This window comes from Homarus americanus, unplaced genomic scaffold, assembly GCF_018991925.1.
Source record: "Homarus americanus isolate GMGI-L3 unplaced genomic scaffold, GMGI_Hamer_2.0 scaffold47790, whole genome shotgun sequence".
NCBI classification, from domain to species: Eukaryota; Metazoa; Arthropoda; class Malacostraca; order Decapoda; family Nephropidae; genus Homarus; species Homarus americanus.
In genome coordinates, this window is record NW_024747575.1 from 71,860 (window position 1) to 92,257 (window position 20,398).

The following is a 20,398-nucleotide window of genomic DNA, read 5'->3' on the forward strand; positions in this document are numbered from 1 at the left end:
TTGGGAGACGCTGTAACAAGGTCATTAAACACTACCGTCATACAGTATATCTCTCTCTACAGCGTCACATACAGTTCCGATGTGTTATTATGATTCATAAACTTCAAACCACAACACGCTAGGGAAGCCGTGGTGGCGTGTGTGGGGTGGTGACGGGATAGGAAGGGGTAGCATATATTGTATACTGTGTGTGTCTGTGTGTGTAAGAGATGTTATCAACAGGCCTGCTCAGCCCCCAATTGTCGATCTCTTATACAACTCTGAAGGCTTTCTGGTTTTCTCCGGTATGCCACACACACACACACACACAGAGTGCCACACACACACACATACACACACACACACGGGCACACGTACACACAGACACACACACCTTGCCTTTTCTCTGTGTACCTCCTAATTTAGCGATGCTACCTGCCCCCTGTCTAGGTCACCACCTGTATCCACGCCTCCACACCCCCCACACACATACATATCTTTTTATTCCTCAATTACTCACACACACACACACACACACACACACACACACACACACACACACACACACACACACACACACACACACACACACACACGTTACTCCTCTCGTGATGTTCCTCGTAATTGCTACACCATGACTCTTCCTCTATCTCTCACGTCTCCTCGTTCTCTCACGCCAATTTCTCTCATTCTTCCACCTCGTCTCCTCCTCTGTCTCCCACACTAGACACTCTCCCAGGTCACTCCACTCATGGCCTCCCCTAACTCCCCCACAGTCTCACCCACGCCATCTTCTCCCGGTCAATCCAGCCCTGGCCTCCCTCCCTCCCTCCCTCCCTCCCACGCCCACATTGAAGCCCTCCTACACGCCTTCTAACCTGAGAGAGATATACACACGCCCCCCAACGCCCACTAAACTGGATGTTCTCTCTCTCCTGCAGGCGGCACCGATGTCCCCACTCGCAGCCGAGCGCACGTCGCTGGCAACACACGGCTCTACATGACGAGAAGGCCCAGATGGAATACGCTACAGAACAGTCCTCAGCCTACCGCTCCTTCTCCACCAGCCAGCACCAAGTGGCCCTCAAGATGGAGAAGAAATACGTCGACTCCATCAGGTAAGAGAGAGATGAATTAATGATTGATCGGGTTACCTGTTGTCTTATATATACCTGGTGTTTGGGGACCTTGACTCCATCAGGTAAGATATAAGTTAATTAATGATTGGGTTACCTGTCGAATTATATATACCTGGTGTTAGGGGAACCTTAACTCTACCAGGTAAGAGATGAATTGATTATTGATTGGGTTACTTATCGACTTATATACCTGATGAGAGTAATTTATGATTGGGTTCCCTGTCCATTGATTTACCTGGTGTAAGGGGGACGATTATAATTATCTTAGGTAAGAGGAGGTGAAAAGAGAGTGAGTTGAGGAGTTCATTGTGTGTAATTAGTGTAAGTAATTAGTGTGTAAGTTAATGCAAAGTGTTATTCTCTATCGTGTACTATTAACAGGTAAGTCTAATTAAAAAATTGTTGTTGACATTGTGTTTTGAGAATGGAATGAGAGTTAAAGGGAAGAAGAGGAGGTAATTAAGGGGTAGTTAGGTGGTAGTTAGGTAATTAAGGGGACTTTATCATACCAAATTAAGAGCGACACTAACACAAAGATAAAAAAATAAAAAATAAAAATAACTAAAACGAATAAAAATAGATATAAGTTATTCTCAATCCTCATATCCTCACCAATTGGACTGTTTGGTTCGTGTGGCTGTATCGTTAAAAATAACTATATCGTATTTACATTATCATCACGTATATCCCCCCCCCCCCACCACCCACAAAGCCATTTATTTACTCTAACGATGTAAAGAACTTTGACACATAAGACAGTCTGTATGCGGCTCTTTTGCCTTGGTGTTATCCGGCTGAGTTAGTTCCGACGCGGCTATAATCACATGGAGTACAACCTTGAACTATATCCGGGTCCCACAATCATCACTACACTAGAACGAAACATGGAGGTCCGCCCTAGTGTATCACGGGAAACGAGGAGACACATTATACATAATCTATATGTGTTTGTATATGTATCTGAGTTATACATCAAAAGTTATTCAGAATTAATAGTATAACAACTTTGACCTATAAACTTTGGTTCCAATTTACACACAAAAAAATTTACGACTTTGATAATTGAAAAACTAACACCACAACAACTTTCTAAACCTCTACCCAAGGTTTTAAGACTTTTTTGGTTTAACAATTATAAGAGAAAGTTTGTAAATAAGACTGAATAATTTCTCACCCATACACTTTAGTTCCCAAGGAGATAGAAATTATATCAAGCAATAAAATTCTATACCCACGCTTCCTGTATCTACGTCACAAAAGCTTTTATATCAGAGAGTAACTTAGGAATAGTGTGAAGAAATTGTCCCTTTAAATCATCATTCAATAATAAACACAGCAACATTATCGAGAAATACCTAAACGAATACTAGAAACTGTTACCTTGTGAGTTGAGATACTGTGTTGCGTTGTGTTGCTGGTCGTGGTGTTGGTAGTCATCCCTCTTGAGTAAATCGCTTCCATCAGTTGACAGTCGTAGTGCCATCGTCGTCCTTAAAGGCTTAAGCCATCGTCCTGTCATGGTGATAAAGAGTTAGTGTTGAACTTAAGTTATCACACTTTTCAACACCACACCTCTCAACACCACAGGTATAAGTGTTTTCTCCCCGCCAGTACACCCACCCCACCCACACACCCCCACATACACCCACACCAACCTATCCACCCACCCACACACCCTCATTCTTATCCACACAGTCAGGTTTGATCCCCTCACTATAGCCAACCCAAGGTGAAGACCCTCAGGTAGATAACTTAATTACCTCACTATATCTATTAACACCTCACCTGTTAATTAATTTTTGGAGATAATTAAGATATTTTTTTTTTTTTATGTAATATTCTTTGATTTTTTTTACATAATATTTCCGGTACTGTATCAGGTCATCAGTCGTCTCTCGAGGTTAATTATCACCTGGTAGTACTTACTATACACTGAGAGGTTGGTTGTTTATATGTTCAGTTTGTCAATTTGTAACTAGTCGTTTACAGATGGGCGTTGGATCGTTAAGTCTGGATGTGTTTATATTTTGACAGACACACGCACAGACAGGCATGAGAGACAGACAGATATGGGAGAGACAGACAGACACAAGAGAGAGAGAGGGAGAGAGAGAGAGAGAGAGAGAGAGAGAGACACTTGAACTAAAGACAGATAAACAGACATGAGAGACAAACACACATATTATAGACAGACACAGACAGACAGACACAGACAGACACAGACAGACAGACACAGACAGACAGACACAGACAGACACAGACAGACAGACACACACAGACAGACACAGACAGCAGACACAGACAGACGAACCCAGACACGAAGACAGACGGAGCACAGACAGACAGACACAGACAAGACGAACCCGCAGGCAGACAGACACAGACAGACGAGCACAGACAGACAGACGCAGACGGACAGACACAGACAGACAGACACAGACGAACCAGACACAGACAGACAGACACAGACAGACACACACAGACAGACACACAGACAGACACACACAGACAGACAGACACAAGGTATACATGACATTCAAAACCACAAAACAAATACACAATCTAGTAACTATACACAACACCACTTCATTATACACAACACCACTTCACTACACAACACCACTTCATTATACACAACACCACTTCACTATGCAACACCACTTCACCATACACAACACCACTTCACTATACACAACACCCTTCACCATACACAACATACCACTTCACCATACACAACACCCTTCACTATACACAACACCACTTCACTATACACAACTTACCACTTCACTATACACAACACCACTTCACTATACACAACACCCTTCACTATACACAACACCATACCATACACAACACCACTTCCACTATACAACACCACTTCACTATACACAACACCACTTCACTATACCTGTACCTTCACTATACACAACACCACTTCACTATACACAACACCACTTCACTATACACAACACCACTTCACTATACACAACACCACTTCACTATACACAACACCACTTCACTATATCTAACACCACTTCACTATACACAACACCACTTCACTATACACAACACCACTTCACTATACACAACACCACTTCACTATACACAACACCACTTCACTATACACAACACCACTTCACCATACACTAAATAATTCCCCTGAGTAATTATTTTTTCCCTCCGCGTTTAAATACCTCCGCGGCGGCGTTGACTATAAACACGAGTATTTACGGGTGATAATTCCGCCAATACTGCCTGATTATCGCCCATATGTATATGATTATGTTACGGTGATGTTATACCCTTATCATCCCTTGGTTATTATACATATTACTGCCAGGCGATATAATTTGTTTACGCTGAATTAAATTATCGTAGTTATCGTTCATTTTCGTTAATTATCGTTCACTATTACCTCATTATCGTTCACGTTTTAGCTAATTATCATACACTAACAACTTACGGTGGAAAAGATTAGAGGAATGTGTGTGTGTGTGTGTGCGTGTGTGTGTGTGTGTGTGTGTGTGTGTGTGTGTGTGTGAATACCTCATAAAACACCTGATTCTAAATATGGCAACGACAGGACTCACTTAAATTACAGTTGCCATGGTGTATATGACTACAGGTAACACAGTTCAGGTGTTATAAGGTCGTCATGGCAACCAGGTCAAGGTACAGAGACTGTCATTACTGTGTTATAAAAGGTCATAACATAACACAACACAACACAACACAACACATCATAACACAACACAACACAACATAACACAACATAACACAACGAATTCTTTGCAGTATATGACCTCGACACAAGCTCCTACACTACTGAAATATTAACCAACGTAATAAATGTACCAAAAAAAATAACAAGAGAGGAGGTTTTATTCGGGTAAATATACGATTAGAATATTTAAAGAAGTGTTATGAAGAAATATATTGAGTATGTATGTATGTATGTATGTATGTATGTATGTATGTATGTAGGTAAATAAATCACTGTAGGTGCGCGTGATCCATGTACACGCTGATAACCACATAGGAAACAAGAAAAGTATGTATGTATGTATGTATGTATGTATGTATGTATGTATGTATGATCACGCACTCAAGCCATAAGTATACATCCTCTGCAGCCTACAGTGTCACCGCCAGACAGAGATGTAATGCCCCCTCCCCCCAGACCCGTCAGGAGGACCACGTCGGGTCATAGTGTGTGTGTGTGTAACCTATGGGGAGGGAAGAAGAAGAAGTGAGGGAAGGAAGGAAGAGAGAGGAGGAGGAGGAGGAGGAGGAGGAAGAGAAAAAGGATTGGTGGACACAGTGATGTAATCGTGTCTTCAGTGGTCAGGCAGGCAGAGAGAGAGAGAGAGAGAGAGAGAGAGAGAGAGGAAAAGCGATTGTTATGTGCGTGATGTAGAGGGGAGGAAGTGTAGAAGGGGAGGAGGAAAGGGGAGAAACAGAGGGGAAGAGGAGAAAGAGAAAGGCGTGGAGAGAGAGACAGACAGACAGACAGAAAAAGAGAGAGAGAAAGATTGACGACCAGGAGTGTGATAAAGAGGTAGAAACAGATGGAGGAAGAGAAGAAGAGAAGGGTGTGAGGGGAATAGGGTAAGGCGAAAAGAAGTGATGAGTGAGGGGAATGAAGGAGAGGGAGAGATAGATAGAGAGAGATTAAAGGATGAAGAACACAGATAGGAACAGTAGGGAGAGAAAGAGAGGAAGCGAGAGACAGTAGCATGCGGAGAGTGAGGGGAGGGGGGAAGAGGGGGGGTTGAGGTGTACAAACGAGGGGAGAGTTGCGGCGTGACACGAGGGGAGGGAGAGGGGGAAGGGTGAGGGAGAGGGGGTGAGGGGGAGAGGGTGAGGGAGAGAGGAGTAGGAGGAGGAGGGAGTGCATGGTAGGTTGCGGCGTGACCACCTAGCTATCGACCACGAGTAGCAGCAGCAGTATCACCAGTGTGGCAGGAAGCGTCTCCGTGTTCACACCTGATCGTCAGCGTCCTCCTCTCCTACCGCGTTACCTGTGATGACCTGTGAGTTACCTGTGATGACCTACGCGTTATTACCTTGTGCGTTACCGGTAATGAACAGTGATCCCGGAGGTGTCGTGTCCCTCTAGCGATACACCTGTGACCCATAACAGGTGTATCTCGACAGTAGACGGTTTTAATTAACAATATTTACATCTGTCTACCTGTTGTTTAATTAGAGGATCAAGTATCACTCACCTGCAGCATCTTGGTCCCCTGGTAAGTGGTGTTATTGTTTTATGTCATCTACTCAGCCTATAATACGTACAGTACCATCTATACCATCCAGTACTAACGTAACTCTACCATCCCGATAATTTATTCACGGGAGGCTGTGGTGTTATATAAGGAGTCACACTGTTCAGTGCAGTGATCGTCTGTATTCTTCCGCCGTCTCATCCTCTCCTCCTCTTCCTCCTCCAAGATCTTCAGAGAGGTCCTCAGGCCTCTACCTCCTTCATTAAGAGAGACCAGGTCCTTATACCTCCTCTACCTCCTTCACAGAGAGGTGCTACATCATCATCACCACAGATCATCACCTCACCTGCAACCACCACAACCACCACACCACCACCCACCACCACCACCACCACCACCACCACCACCATCATCACCTACAACCACCACCACCACCACCACCACCACCACACCTGTTACCAACGTCCTCACATTTCCTCCTCCAGCCACACACTCGACCGCACCTCCTCACCTGACACACACCTTACACCCAGACACCTTACACCCAGACACCTTACACCCAGACACCTTACACCTTACACATAAGAAAAGTTAATTTATCAGGCCATTACCCATTAAGATAAATAGTTAAGTGTCCCATTAACCAAACGGTTCTGGTAACACTGCAAATCATCAGGTAATAAAAGAAAATGACAGTGTTGCCAGTACAGTCATTAATCATACACCTGTTAATTGTTTTTGCTTCACTGGTGTTACTATACAGGTGTTACTCGTGATATTTAGTAGTTCTTCAGTATCCATTGATAATTATATTGTGGTTTAGGTTTAGGTTTAGGTTAGGCCAGACTAGTTAATGTTATCTAAATTGGCTAAATGCTTGTTTGTATGTTGCACTCCTCCCGCACCTCTCCTCCCGCACCTCTCCTCCCGCACCTCTCCTCCCGCACCACTCATCCCGCACCACTGAACCGATAGATCAAACTTCCTCAAGCACACTCAGGTTACCCCCCCGGGAAAACAAGACGATCTCCTCCTCTCCTCTCTTCCTCTCTATTTCACACCCACTCCCCACCTCCCGGATTTAAGTTGGATAAGTTTTAGGTTTGGGAGGGAGATAGGAAAACTGGTTCTAAATGAATTGGTGGACGAGGTGAACACGCTTAGCAACTTTTGTAGTAAGTGCTGGAACGCTGGAAAGTTTTATAGGAGGCTAGATAATTCATGGACGGTAGAGAGTGGTAGCTAACCTCTCGACAGGAGCTGCCATGCACAGGTAACCGGTCTATTGCAGACTCCTTATTTTCTTATGTTCTTATGTTCTTCCTCCCTTCATCCTCTCCCCCACCTCCCTCCCTTTCTCTGTCTCTCCTCCTCCCTCCCTCACCTCCATCTAAAACGAGCTGACCTTCAATCATCCTTGAACGCACCTGTCAATACCACCTGGGTCATTATCATCATCCCAGGGAGTATACTGTACCCATGGTCAGGTCAGGTTAGGTCAGGTTAGACTAGGTTAGGTCAGGTTAGGCTAGGTCAGGTCAGGTTAGGTTAGGTCAATATTGTACAATTACCCCCGTTTACATTCTGGCCACTGGGATATTTATAAACAACAACATAACTTAAGATGTATATCAGCCAACCCAGTAGTGATCCCTTGAGGAACGATAACACAGTAATTAGTACCTCAAGGGCCTTTAACAGTCATTTATAATTAGTATACCAGTACAGTACACGTTCTCCAGGGTATAGTACGTGAGTGGGGGGATCTCTCTCTCTCTCTCTCTCTCTCACGTCTGCAACACACACATACAGAGCAGACAGAAGGGCGAGAGAGAAGAGCAGACAGAGGGGCGAGAGGAGAGACAGGCAGGCAGAAGGGGGCGAAGGAGAGACAGGCAGGCAGACAGACAGAAGGGGCGAGAGGAGACAGGCAGGCAGACAGACAGACAGAGAGGGGCGAGAGAGAGACAGGCAGGCAGACAGACGGCAGAGAGGGGCGAGAGGAGAGAGGCAGGCAGACAGAGGGGCAGAGGAGAGACAGGCAGGCAGACAGAGAGGGGGGAGAGGAGAGACAGGCAGGCAGACAGACAGACAGAGAGGGGCGAGAGGAGAGACAGGCAGGCAGACAGACAGACAGAGAGGGCAGAGAGGGAGCAGGCAGGCAGACAGACAGACAGACAGAGAGGGGCGAGAGGAGAGACAGGCAGACAGACAGACAGACAGAGAGGGGCGAGAGGTCTGGCTAGTTATACAACATGCAATTTAAAGTTCAAGGATACACTGTGTTAAAACTCCTTCCTCTATATAGGGGTTTCTGGCCTTTAAATACCGTACACTATAAAAATAAACGCCACTACGGACGAACGCTCGCCTGGCTTTCTTGTTCCCGTTAGCTACGTTGAGGGGAGGATGGTGGTGGAGCAGGGGGAGGAGGATGGAAGGTGGGAGAGGAGTTGGAAGAAGAGGATGGAAGGAAATGGAAGAGGAGGAGGAGGAGGGGGAGGAGGAAGAGGAGGAGGAAGGGGGAAGGAGGAAGAGGAGAGGAGGAGAAGGATATAAGGAGGTGTTGTTGTTGTTTATTACGTCACAGACCTCAGTATAGCAACAGAAAGCCACAACAGTATAGCAACAGATAGCCACACAAACAGTAATAAAACAAAACCAAATCACAACAGACAACAGCATAACAGTTGTCTACAGTGCTGTGCTGTTGTACCTCACCTGCCAGGGCTGTTCCCGCCGTTAACAGCAAATACGACCAACAGGAATTTTATCGCTGAGTTATGTGGACGAACCTTCGCCAGACGCTGGTTAACGCGTCATTGTGAAGAAATTTGCCAGGTGTTACTGATTGCTTGTGCTGGCGATAATTTTTTTTTTATTATTACAGTAATACCAAGTGACTGCCTGTGGTGGCGATGAGAGGAGGTGGGAAGGGAGAAGGTGGGTGTGTAACTGGAGGAAGGGGAGGAGGTATTAAGAGGATGGAAGAGGAAGGGGAGGGGAAGGAAGAGAAGGGAGGAGAGATAAAATGGAGGAAAGAAGTGAGGAAGGAAGGGGGGGAAGGTAAGAGGTTCATATGAGGCTCAGGTGAGAGGTACAGGTAAGAGGTACAGGTGAGAGGTACAGGTGAGAGGTACAGGTGAGAGGTACAGGTGAGAGGGACCACGTGACTAATATACCTAGATAACGCCTTTACCTCTTATACTAACAACTGGAGGGCCTTCACCACACAACTCTCTTCTTAAGTGCATATAAGTCTAAGTTACATTATAATGTGTATAAGTGACGTCACCTTTATGAGTATACACCCCCGTACATAAATACATATAAAGTGTGTAAGTAAATATATAATGACATAATTGTATCAACATGGAACATTAGTAAAGCCATTATCTTACATACATACATACATACATACATACATACATACATACATACATACATACATACATACATCCTGACCTCCTCTAACACCCCTCAACCCCTACCCACTAACCTCCTCCCCTCCTCCTCCTCTTCCTCCTCCTCCCCCTCCTCCCCCTCCTCCTCCCTCCTCCCCCTCCTCCTCCTCCCTCCTCCTCCTCCTCCCCCCTCCCCCTCCCCTCCTCCCCCCCCCCTCCTCCTCCTCTTCCCCCTCCTCCTCCTCCTCCCCTCCCTCCTCCTCCTCCCTCCTCCCCTCCCCCCCTCTCCCCTCCTCCCCCTCCCCCTCCTCCTCCTCCTCCCCTCTCCCTCCCCCCTCCTCCTCCTCCTCCTCCTCCTCCCCCCTCCCCCTCCCCTCCCTCCTCCTCCTCCTCCTCCTCCTCCTCCTCCTCCTCCCCACCGCCGATAGTGCCCAGCTCTCTCGTGCCTGGTGTGAATGACCTCTGGCGTGACACTCAACAATTCAAGGTTGTACATGGTGAGGAGGAGGAGGAGGAGGAGGAGGAGGAGGAAGAAGGAGGAGGAGGAGGTAAAACCAAAAGGAAGAAGAGACAAACGAAGAGAGAAGTAGAGAACAGAGTGGGGGTGAGTTAGATATCCACCTCCCTCACAAGTGGATCGATCTTATCACACACACACACACACACACACACACACACACACACACACCCACATACACACACACACCTGGTCTCGTGATACACCTGTTCTTGACACCTTAATAAAGAGGTAAAGGTTGACCAGGTAACCTCCTCCTCCCTCTCCCCCCCTTGTCCGTCAAGTAGTTGTGTACATAATTGTGGCACCAAGTGCCACCCATTGATTACCATCATGGCACTGTGGGCACCTGACGTCTCGGGGAGAGAGGGAGGTGGAGGTGTCTGGAGTTCATGGAAGGGAAGGAGGAGTAGGGGGGGGAGGAGGGGAAGGAGGGTAGGGGGGGGGAGGAGGGAAGGAGAGGTAGGGGGAGGAGGAGGAAGGAGAGGTAGGGGAGGAGGAGAATGTCTGATACGATCTACAAGGATATTTATGGACACACACAACACACACACACACACACACACACACACACACACACACACACACACACACACACACACGGATAAATCCATACTTGAGAAACACATACTCCCCCCTCCCCCTTTTCCCACCCAGTACACCACAACAGTAATCAATGGAGGTACTGCATAGTGTTTGTACACCTGTCTCACCTGTTACCGCAGTCTGGCTAGTTCACTGTGCACCCCACGCTTGACTTGTGGGCCGTGGGGTAGAAAAATTACAATTACAACTTAAACCTCAGTGATAGACCTACGGTAGTTAGTAAAAAAGACATCTACCAAGACACCACTGACAATGAAACAGACAGACATGGACATAGGAGTATTACAGTACGGCCCAATTCACCTATTGTTTATGTCTTAACTAGAATACTGAAGAGGAAAAAAAAATTATCCTTGTCTGCTCATACTCTGGGTACGATGAGGTGTGGCATGTGTGTGGCGGCATAGTTACCTGGTGTTGTGACGACACACCACCGCATAGCAATGTAGTCACCACACAGACACACAGACACACACACAGACACACACACAGACACACACACACACACACACAATGGACGGTAAGACAAACAGACAGACAGGGAGAGATGCCGCCCAGAATGTCATCATGTTGTATGTGGGTCAATGTCCGCTGTCGACGCCTCTGGTATACTAAATATTACGTTTCTTTACAAATAAACCTAACCTAACCTCACCTAACCTAAACGTAAATTAGATCACTATGTTATAAAATAGCCGGAGTTTAAAGTTTTATGTAGGTAGGTTGACTAAAATAAAGGTGTTCTAGGATACTTAATTGCCACAACATAATCAGGACCCAAGAGGATAAAATGTTATATTCAGTCGGCATTCGTGTACCTGAGTGTCGCTATGCGTGTGTTGTGGGTGCGATTACGAATTCATTACAGGTATGTTGTGTGTGTGCTATTAGTAGTGTACTAAGCGTGATGTGCATTATAGCGTGGTCTGTAATGGAGGTATAAATTATAATGCTGTGTGTGTGTGTGTGTGTGTGTGTGTGTGTGTGTGTGTGTGTGTGTGTGTAATAATAATAATAATAATAATAATAATAATAATAATAATAATAATAATAAACGGTTTATTAATAGAGTTGCAGCCGGTGGCTGAAAATATACAAACCTACATGTGATTTAGACATAATAATATACATTCAATACATTTACAGGGCTGTACAGTACATGAATCAGGAGCTGTTTATTAGTTTACAATAGATGGGATGGTGCTGTTCTTATATCTATCGGTGCGGGCTCTTATGGGCTGAATTTTGTTGTAGTGGCGGATTGCGCAAGGTGGGCGGGGGACTGCCGGTGGCAGTAGGTGGCAATGACGAGGATGGTGCAGTAGCCCACTGCCAAATCATGCTAGTGTGTGGTGGTGGAGGTCACTGAGGGATGGCATTTCCAGGGTGGAGAGCCTGAGTAGTCTGCGCCGAGCATGATTCTGCAGGCCCTCTTCTGTACCTTCTCTAGCTGACATTGTTGGGTTGTGTGTGTGTGTGATACCACTAGCAGCGTACACCCACCTGAGTGCACACTGGCTCGCGCCACTAATTGTAACATTGTCTTCCCCCCGACAGTGGAGAGGGCGTAGGCACCTTAGAACTCTCTGAGGCGAGGGACAACAAGACCACGACCGGCCAACAACATACCACGTCATCCTCAACTCAACAACAGCAGAGCTCATCAAGTGTACAGCAAAGCTCCTTCTCCAGCGTGCAGAGGAGCTCATCCTCGAGTGTACAACAGAGCTCTTCCACGGTCCAAGAGAGCAGCAGCACCCAGCAGCAGCAAGCTTCCTCCACACAGGGAGATCAGCGCGTGAGTTCTTCGTCTCAGAGAACCAAGGAAGAACTAGCGAGGTTCGCCGACACCTTGTCCGTCAAGGACGAGCTCTTCAGTACCCAGGAGAAGCAGCAGCAGCAACAGGGGAGGCTCACCACAAGCGGCGCTCACACTACTACGCAGGATTCAGAGGTAAACTACCCAACACATGTAACCACAACAAATTAACACAGGTAATCTTCGTGACAGGCAATTATAAACAAACTATCGCGGGTAAACTAAACTATCCAATACACTTACTGGTAAACTTCCTAGCACAGGTAATAATAATACGTTAATACAAGCAAAACTCTGTAACATGAGTAATATAAACAAGTTAAAATAATTGTAAACTAAGCAGCACGAACTATACAACACACAGGTAGAGTAGTAATCACAGGTAAACTAAGTATATAATGAAGGTGTTGTGTCTACAGGCAGTGTTGAGGGCCGGGGGAGCCAGCTCGTCACTACGGACCCCGGGGGACGGCGGCGGTGGTCTGACTGGTGAGTGCATACTGTACTTCTCTCTGCCACACACACACACACACACACACACACAGTCTCGATTTATTAATTTTTCATGTTCAAAGTTGTAGTTTCTTTTCCTTTTTTTTTTAATTGTGTGGTTTACATTACCTTTTTTTAATTACTGAATTTTACACCTATGATTTTAGAGTTTTTTTTTTGGGGGGGGGGGCGTGTTTTTGTATGTATTTATTTTCCAAGGTGTTTTTTCCTCTTTAAATTATGTAGAATCATTAATTTAAACTCACTTTGTTGCTTTCATATTTTTTATTAAGTAGCTCATTATATTTTGTCAGTATTACTTCAATGTGGCATAATTTAATCACGTCTTTTGAAATAATTTTTGCACTTTAGATTCATTCAGTTTTTTTTCGTTCATTCATTTTCTCGTTTTTCTCGTCCTTATTCTCGCACCTTTTTATTTATTTCCTTTTGTTTAATTTTCTTTTTGGTTGTTGGTGAAGCAGTAAGCGACTCCTCGTCCCTGGTCGGCCAATATGGCGGCTCCTCCTCCGTCGTGTCCTCCACCTCCCACTCTTCCTCCAGTGCCATCAAGGAGCACACCTCCTCCTCCACCACGGTCAGCTCAAGCAAGATGTCAAGCTCAGACTCACGAGCCAACATGACCGGAACTGTCAGTATCTCCGGCGTCAGCTCTCAAGAATCCGAGAATGTTCACGCGGAAAAAAGTAAACACGTTTCTGAGAGCAAGAGTTTGTCGCAGCAGCAGGACCACACGTCGCAGGTGCAGGAGAGGTCCTCAGAGAGTAGACACCTGCACGAGAGCACCAGGCAGAGTCACGAGAGCAGTTCACACCAACAAAAGGTATCCTCCACCAGTCAACAGCTACTGTCTGAGAGTCAGCAGTTGTCGGAAAGCCAACAAATGTCATCAACGAATCAGCAGATGTCATCAACGAGTCAGCAGCAGATGTCATCAAAGAGTCAGCAGATGTCATCAACGAGTCAGCAGATGTCATCAACGAGTCAGCAGATGTCAGAGAGCAGAGAGATGTCGTCAGTAAGCCAACATCACCAACAGTCGGCATTATCATCATCAGAGGTCCAGCAGTCATTACAGGTGTCACAGAGCGAAGAGTCACACCGCAAGGCTGTCCGGGCCAGCCATGAGTCCAGCACTACAGGTAACGCCAACCATCCTTACACTCAGACACACACAACAGGTGGTAAGTGCCAGGGATAAAGTACCTTAGTGCCAGGGTATAGATATAACCAGTGCTTAACTTGTATTATAAAAAGTGGTGGAACTCTAGTGAACCAGAGACGATGCTGACCGAGCCTCCGGAACTGTGAGGGCCTTGGCACTAATACATCTCCCCAACACACCTCAATTTTTGCACATGGTTAAGCTCAGAGATTCAAAGTTGGAATGATAATGAATTTTAGGTCGATAGACTTATCATAAGCATCTTATTTGCACATATACACAAGTTCCAAACGCAATACTGTGCCATCTTTGAACCCCTGATATGATTCTTTAAAACATGTCATAAAAGTTTCTACAGTTAATTTTACATATCGAAAAATTAAGAAAAATATATACATAGGAAAAAAGTGATTGTTTCTTACTCATGTTACAATGATTTGCAGAGTCTCAAACAACAGCGACACATCACGTCGTTGACAGTAAGGCTCTAAGGACCCACCAGAACGCCTCCACCATAAAACTTGGCGACGACTACTATGGTATGTGTTTACACCCCCCATTCGTTTGTTCTGAGTGAGCGACTATGTTTGCCATTTTAGAAAACATGCAGTCATGTACTGTACAAGGGACACGATATTTGAAACAGGGACAAATAAATATATGACCCATTGAATTCTTGACATAGGAAAATTAGCAGTGTAGGATATTGGAGAGTGAACAGATCAAATAGGATACACTTGGGAGTCCAACACGGATTTATCTAACGCAGATTAGATTATACACGGGACATAAGAAGTCAACGCCTTGTCTTTCATGTTCCGACGTCATTTCACTATGTTAACATGTCTTGGGGGAAAAATAGGAAGCATTCATTTTCAGCATGCCCTTGTATTAGGCCCATTATAACATGGTCACCACATTCTAACTCTGTCTTCATCCTTTACAGGTAAAAGTTCACACAAAGAAGAATTTATGACAGTATCAGGTGAAGTTCTCTCAGCTAAACGACCACAAGATTCCCTGAGGCTTAAGGGAGACCTTTATTATCCAGAAAAGACCTCACCAGGCAAGGGAGACCGAGCTGATGTCAGAAGACCAACTGACAACCTAAGACCAGAAGGTGACTTCTCAGCCCCGGAGAAGGCGTCACCAGGCAAGGGAGACCGAGCTGATGTCAGAAGACCAACTGACAACCTAAGACCAGAAGGTGACTTCTCAGCCCCGGAGAAGACGTCACCAGGCAAGGGAGACCGAGCTGATGTCAGAAGACCATCCGACAACCTGAGAACAGAAGGTGACTTTACTGCTCCAGAGAAGACCAGTCCAGGAAGAGGTGATCGTGTTGATGTAAAGAGACCATCAGACAGTCTAAGACCAGAAGGAGACTTCTCTGTGCCTGATAGAGCTTCCCCAGGTCAAGGCGACAGAGCAGCCGTAAGAAGACCACAGGACAACCTAGCTCCGTCTGGCGATTTTGAAGGTAACGTGGCCATGTACTTGTTGTTTTTTGTTTAAGTTTATTTTTTGCTTAGGGAAAGTAATTTATTTTTAACATAGAAATATAAGACCTTTACTTAGTACATCATACTTCAGCTTCACCCCTCATGGCGACAGCAAAGTGACTGTCTTTTTTAATTATTTTATTATTCAATTAGCCATTAAATGCATGTAAAATGTAAGACTTTTTTAAAACATACTTCCACGCTACACCCATCACTGATATTTATTATTCCACATTATAGGTGTCAGCACCAATAAGAACTACTACAATGTTGTCCAGGGTGACAGGGCAGAAACCAGACATTACCAAGATTCTTTAAGGCTAGATGGTGAGTTCACCGGCGTCACATCTAGCAAGGAGACATATCAGAAACACGAAGCAGTCTCACACTCGGAGCGCATTACACAACAAGACAATATGAAGATCGAGGGTGATATCGAAACCATGAAATCATCCTCTCACTCTGAGTACTATGAGAAATCTGGTGAAAGACCTAAGTTACAGAGGAAAAAGACATGGACTAAACTGGAAGGAGAGATGTATATGAATCGATCCAACGAGGAGTATCAGGAATATCAGCAGTCGGAAAAGACTCACATAACTCGGCATGAAGATAACTTGAAAATGGAAGGAATATTTGAGGGGAAGACTAGGGAAACCTTGCCAATGAAGGGCGATAGAGCACCTGCCAAACGGCATCCAGATAATCTAAAGATAGAGGGAACCTTTGAAGGAAAACCATCAGAAGGTACCCCTCTTGGCGAGAGAGCTCCAATTAAGAAACACCCAGATAATCTAAAGTTGGAAGGCGACTTTGAAGGGAAGCCTGTTGAGGAAACCCCTGTTGGGGAACGTTCGGAGATTAAACGTTACCCAGACAACTTAAAGCTTTCAGGTGAAATCGAACCTCGTCCAGCTGGGGAAGTTCCAATGACTGACAGGGAACAAATGAAAAGATATCCAGACAATTTGCGTATGGAAGGGGAGTTTACAGGACGCTCTCGCAGTCGTAGCCCAGTGAAAGGAGAGCGTCCAACGCAAAAACGCCACCCTGACAATCTCAAGATGGAAGGAACCTTTGAGGGTATGGATAGAAGCAAAAGTCCTACCAAGGGTGAACGTGTATCTCCCAAGAAGCATCCTGATAACTTAAAGGTAGAAGGAGACTTCCTGGGTCGATCGCCCGAGTCTCCACCAAAAGGGGAGCGTGCCGCAATTAAGAAACATCCAGATAATCTGAAGATAGAGGGAGACTTCGAACCAAAACCAAGAGGCCGAAGTCCAGTTAAAGGTGAGCGAGCCAAAACGAAGAAACATCCAGATAATCTCAAACTCCAGGGAGACTTTGAAGGAAAACTTACCGACACTGTACATGTCAAAGGAGAAAGAGCCAAGGTAGTACGCCATGAAGATCAGTTTCATATGGAAGGGGATTTCACTGTCGAAAAAAAAGAAGAGGTTACTTACACAGGAGAAAGAGCTGAAATAAAGCGACATGAAGACTCTTTGAGGATGGAAGGAAGTTTCACAGGCAAAGAATACAAATATCAGCAATTCCAAGGAGACAGAGCTCATGTAGTAAAACATGAAGACAATCTACGGCTGCAGGGCGATTTCTTGGCCCCCGAACACGAAAAAGCTCCTAAAGGAGTAAGAGAGCCAATGAAGAAATATCCAGACAACATCAAATTATCAGGAGACTTCACTGGCAAACCCCGTGAAGATGCTCCACATGGAGAAAGAGCATCAGTTAAGAGACATCCAGACAACCTCCGCATGACTGGAGATTTTCAAGGGAAGGAAGAAGACTACAGGATTATCAAAGGTGAGAGGGTCGAAGTTGTACGGCATCAAGACAACTTACGCATGGAAGGAGAATTTATTGGAAAGGAGTATGAGCAGGTAACAATAGGTGAAAGAGCTTCCGTGAAGAGACACCCCGACAACTTAAAACCCGATGGGGAATTCCATGGCAAACCAAGGGAAGATGCACCTCATGGAGAAAGGGCACCTACAAAAAGGCATCCTGACAACCTTCGCATGACTGGAGAATTCACAGGAAAAGAACAAGATTACAAAATTATTAAAGGTGAAAGAGTTGAGGTAATTAGACGAGAAGATAACCTGCGAGTTGAAGGAGACTTTACTGGAAAACAATATGAGCAAGTGACAATCGGAGAGCGAGCACCTGTAAAGAAACATCCTGACAACCTTCGACCAGGAGGGGACTTTTATGCTCCAAAACCTGGTGAAGCTCCACGAGGAGAACGTGCTCCAGTCAAGAAACATCCAGACAACCTAAGAATGGTTGGAGACTTCGAAGGAAAGCCTCGTGAAGATGCTCCTTATGCAGAGAGAGCTCCTGTCAAGAAACACCCTGACAACCTTCGTATGGAAGGTGACTTCACTGCTCCTACTCATGGAGAAGTTCCACGGGGTGAACGAGCAACGGTGAAGCGACATGCTGATAATCTGCACATGACGGGAGAATTCCAAGGCAAAGAAGAGGAGTACAAAATTATTCGAGGTGAAAGAGTAGAAGTAGTTCGACATGACGACAACTTACGCATGGAAGGAGAATTTATTGGGAAAGAGTATGAACAGGTCACCATTGGTGAAAGAGCAACAATCAAGAAACATGACGACAATCTTCGCATGGTCGGCGATTTCACTGGCAAACCCCGGGAAGAAGCACCACATGCTGAGAGAGCTCCTGTCAAGAAACATCCTGACAATCTTCGTATGGATGGAGATTTCTATGCTCCTAAGCCTGGAGAGGCTCCCAGAGGAGAACGAGCTCCTGTTAAGAAACATCCAGACAACCTAAGAATGGTTGGAGACTTTGGAGGCAAGCCTCGTGAAGATGCTCCTTATGCAGAGAGAGCTCCTGTCAAGAAACATCCTGACAATCTCCGCATGGATGGAGATTTCTATGCACCAAAACCAGGAGAAGTACCACGTGGAGAACGAGCACCTACCAAGAAACACCCAGACAATCTTAAAATGGTTGGAGACTTCGAAGGCAAGCCTCGAGAAGATGCTCCTTATGCAGAGAGAGCTCCTGTCAAGAAACACCCTGACAACCTTCGCATGGATGGAGATTTCTATGCTCCTAAGCCTGGAGAGGCTCCCAGAGGAGAACGAGCTCCTGTTAAGAAACATCCAGACAACCTAAGAATGGTTGGAGACTTTGGAGGCAAGCCTCGTGAAGATGCTCCTTATGCAGAGAGAGCTCCTGTCAAGAAACATCCAGATAATCTTCGTATGGAAGGTGACTTCACTGCTCCTACTCATGGAGAAGTTCCACGGGGTGAACGAGCAACGGTGAAGCGACATGCTGATAATCTGCACATGACGGGAGAATTCCAAGGCAAAGAAGAGGAGTACAAAATTATTCGAGGTGAAAGAGTAGAAGTAGTTCGACATGACGACAACTTACGCATGGAAGGAGAATTTATTGGGAAAGAGTATGAACAGGTCACCATTGGTGAAAGAGCAAAAATCAAGAAACATGAAGACAATCTTCGCATGGTCGGCGATTTCACTGGCAAACCCCGGGAAGAAGCACCACATGCTGAGAGAGCTCCTGTCAAGAAACATCCTGACAATCTTCGTATGGATGGAGATTTCTATGCACCAAAACCAGGAGAAGTACCACGTGGAGAACGAGCACCTACCAAGAAACACCCAGACAATCTCAAAATGGTTGGAGACTTCGAAGGCAAGCCTCGAGAAGATGCTCCTTATGCAGAGAGAGCTCCTGTCAAGAAGCACCCTGACAACCTTCGCATGGATGGAGACTTCGAAGGCAAGCCTCGAGAACATGCTCCTTATGCAGAGAGAGCCCCTGTCAAGAAACATCCCGACAACCTTCGCATGGATGGAGATTTCTATGCACCAAAACCAGGAGAAGTACCACGTGGAGAACGAGCACCCACCAAGAAACACCCAGACAATCTTAAAATGGTTGGTGACTTTGAAGGCAAGCCTCGAGAAGATGCTCCTTATGCAGAGAGAGCTCCTGTCAAGAAACACCCTGACAACCTTCGTATGGAAGGTGACTTCACTGCTCCTACTCATGGAGAAGTTCCACGGGGTGAACGAGCAACGGTGAAGCGACATGCTGATAATCTGCACATGACGGGAGAATTCCAAGGCAAAGAAGAGGAGTACAAAATTATTCGAGGTGAAAGAGTAGAAGTAGTTCGACATGACGACAACTTACGCATGGAAGGAGAATTTATTGGGAAAGAGTATGAACAGGTCACCATTGGTGAAAGAGCAACAATCAAGAAACATGAAGACAATCTTCGCATGGTCGGCGATTTCACTGGCAAACCCCGGGAAGAAGCACCACATGCTGAGAGAGCTCCTGGCAAGAAACATCCCGACAACCTTCGTATGGATGGAGATTTCTATGCACCAAAACCAGGAGAAGTACCACGTGGAGAACGAGCACCTATCAAGAAACACCCAGACAATCTCAAAATGGTTGGAGACTTCGAAGGCAAGCCTCGAGAAGATGCT

At 45.6% G+C, this 20,398-nt stretch overlaps 1 protein-coding gene across 5 annotated transcripts in view; it reads left to right on the forward strand.

The window, feature by feature from the left end:
- LOC121879650 overlaps positions 1–20,398 on the forward strand; it is an 84,596-nt gene that overhangs the window by 50,882 nt on the left and 13,316 nt on the right. For 3 of the 5 annotated variants that reach the window (XM_042386330.1, XM_042386333.1, XM_042386334.1), the window contains exons 3-9: positions 921–1,097; positions 12,431–12,827; positions 13,112–13,181; positions 13,667–14,347; positions 14,814–14,909; positions 15,317–15,850; positions 16,113–20,378. In XM_042386330.1, coding sequence (XP_042242264.1) covers positions 921–1,097; positions 12,431–12,827; positions 13,112–13,181; positions 13,667–14,347; positions 14,814–14,909; positions 15,317–15,850; positions 16,113–20,378 — 6,221 coding nt within the window. The remainder of the gene's footprint in view (positions 1–920; positions 1,098–12,430; positions 12,828–13,111; positions 13,182–13,666; positions 14,348–14,813; positions 14,910–15,316; positions 15,851–16,112; positions 20,379–20,398) is intronic. The other 2 variants (XM_042386332.1, XM_042386335.1) reach the window with 2 other exon arrangements.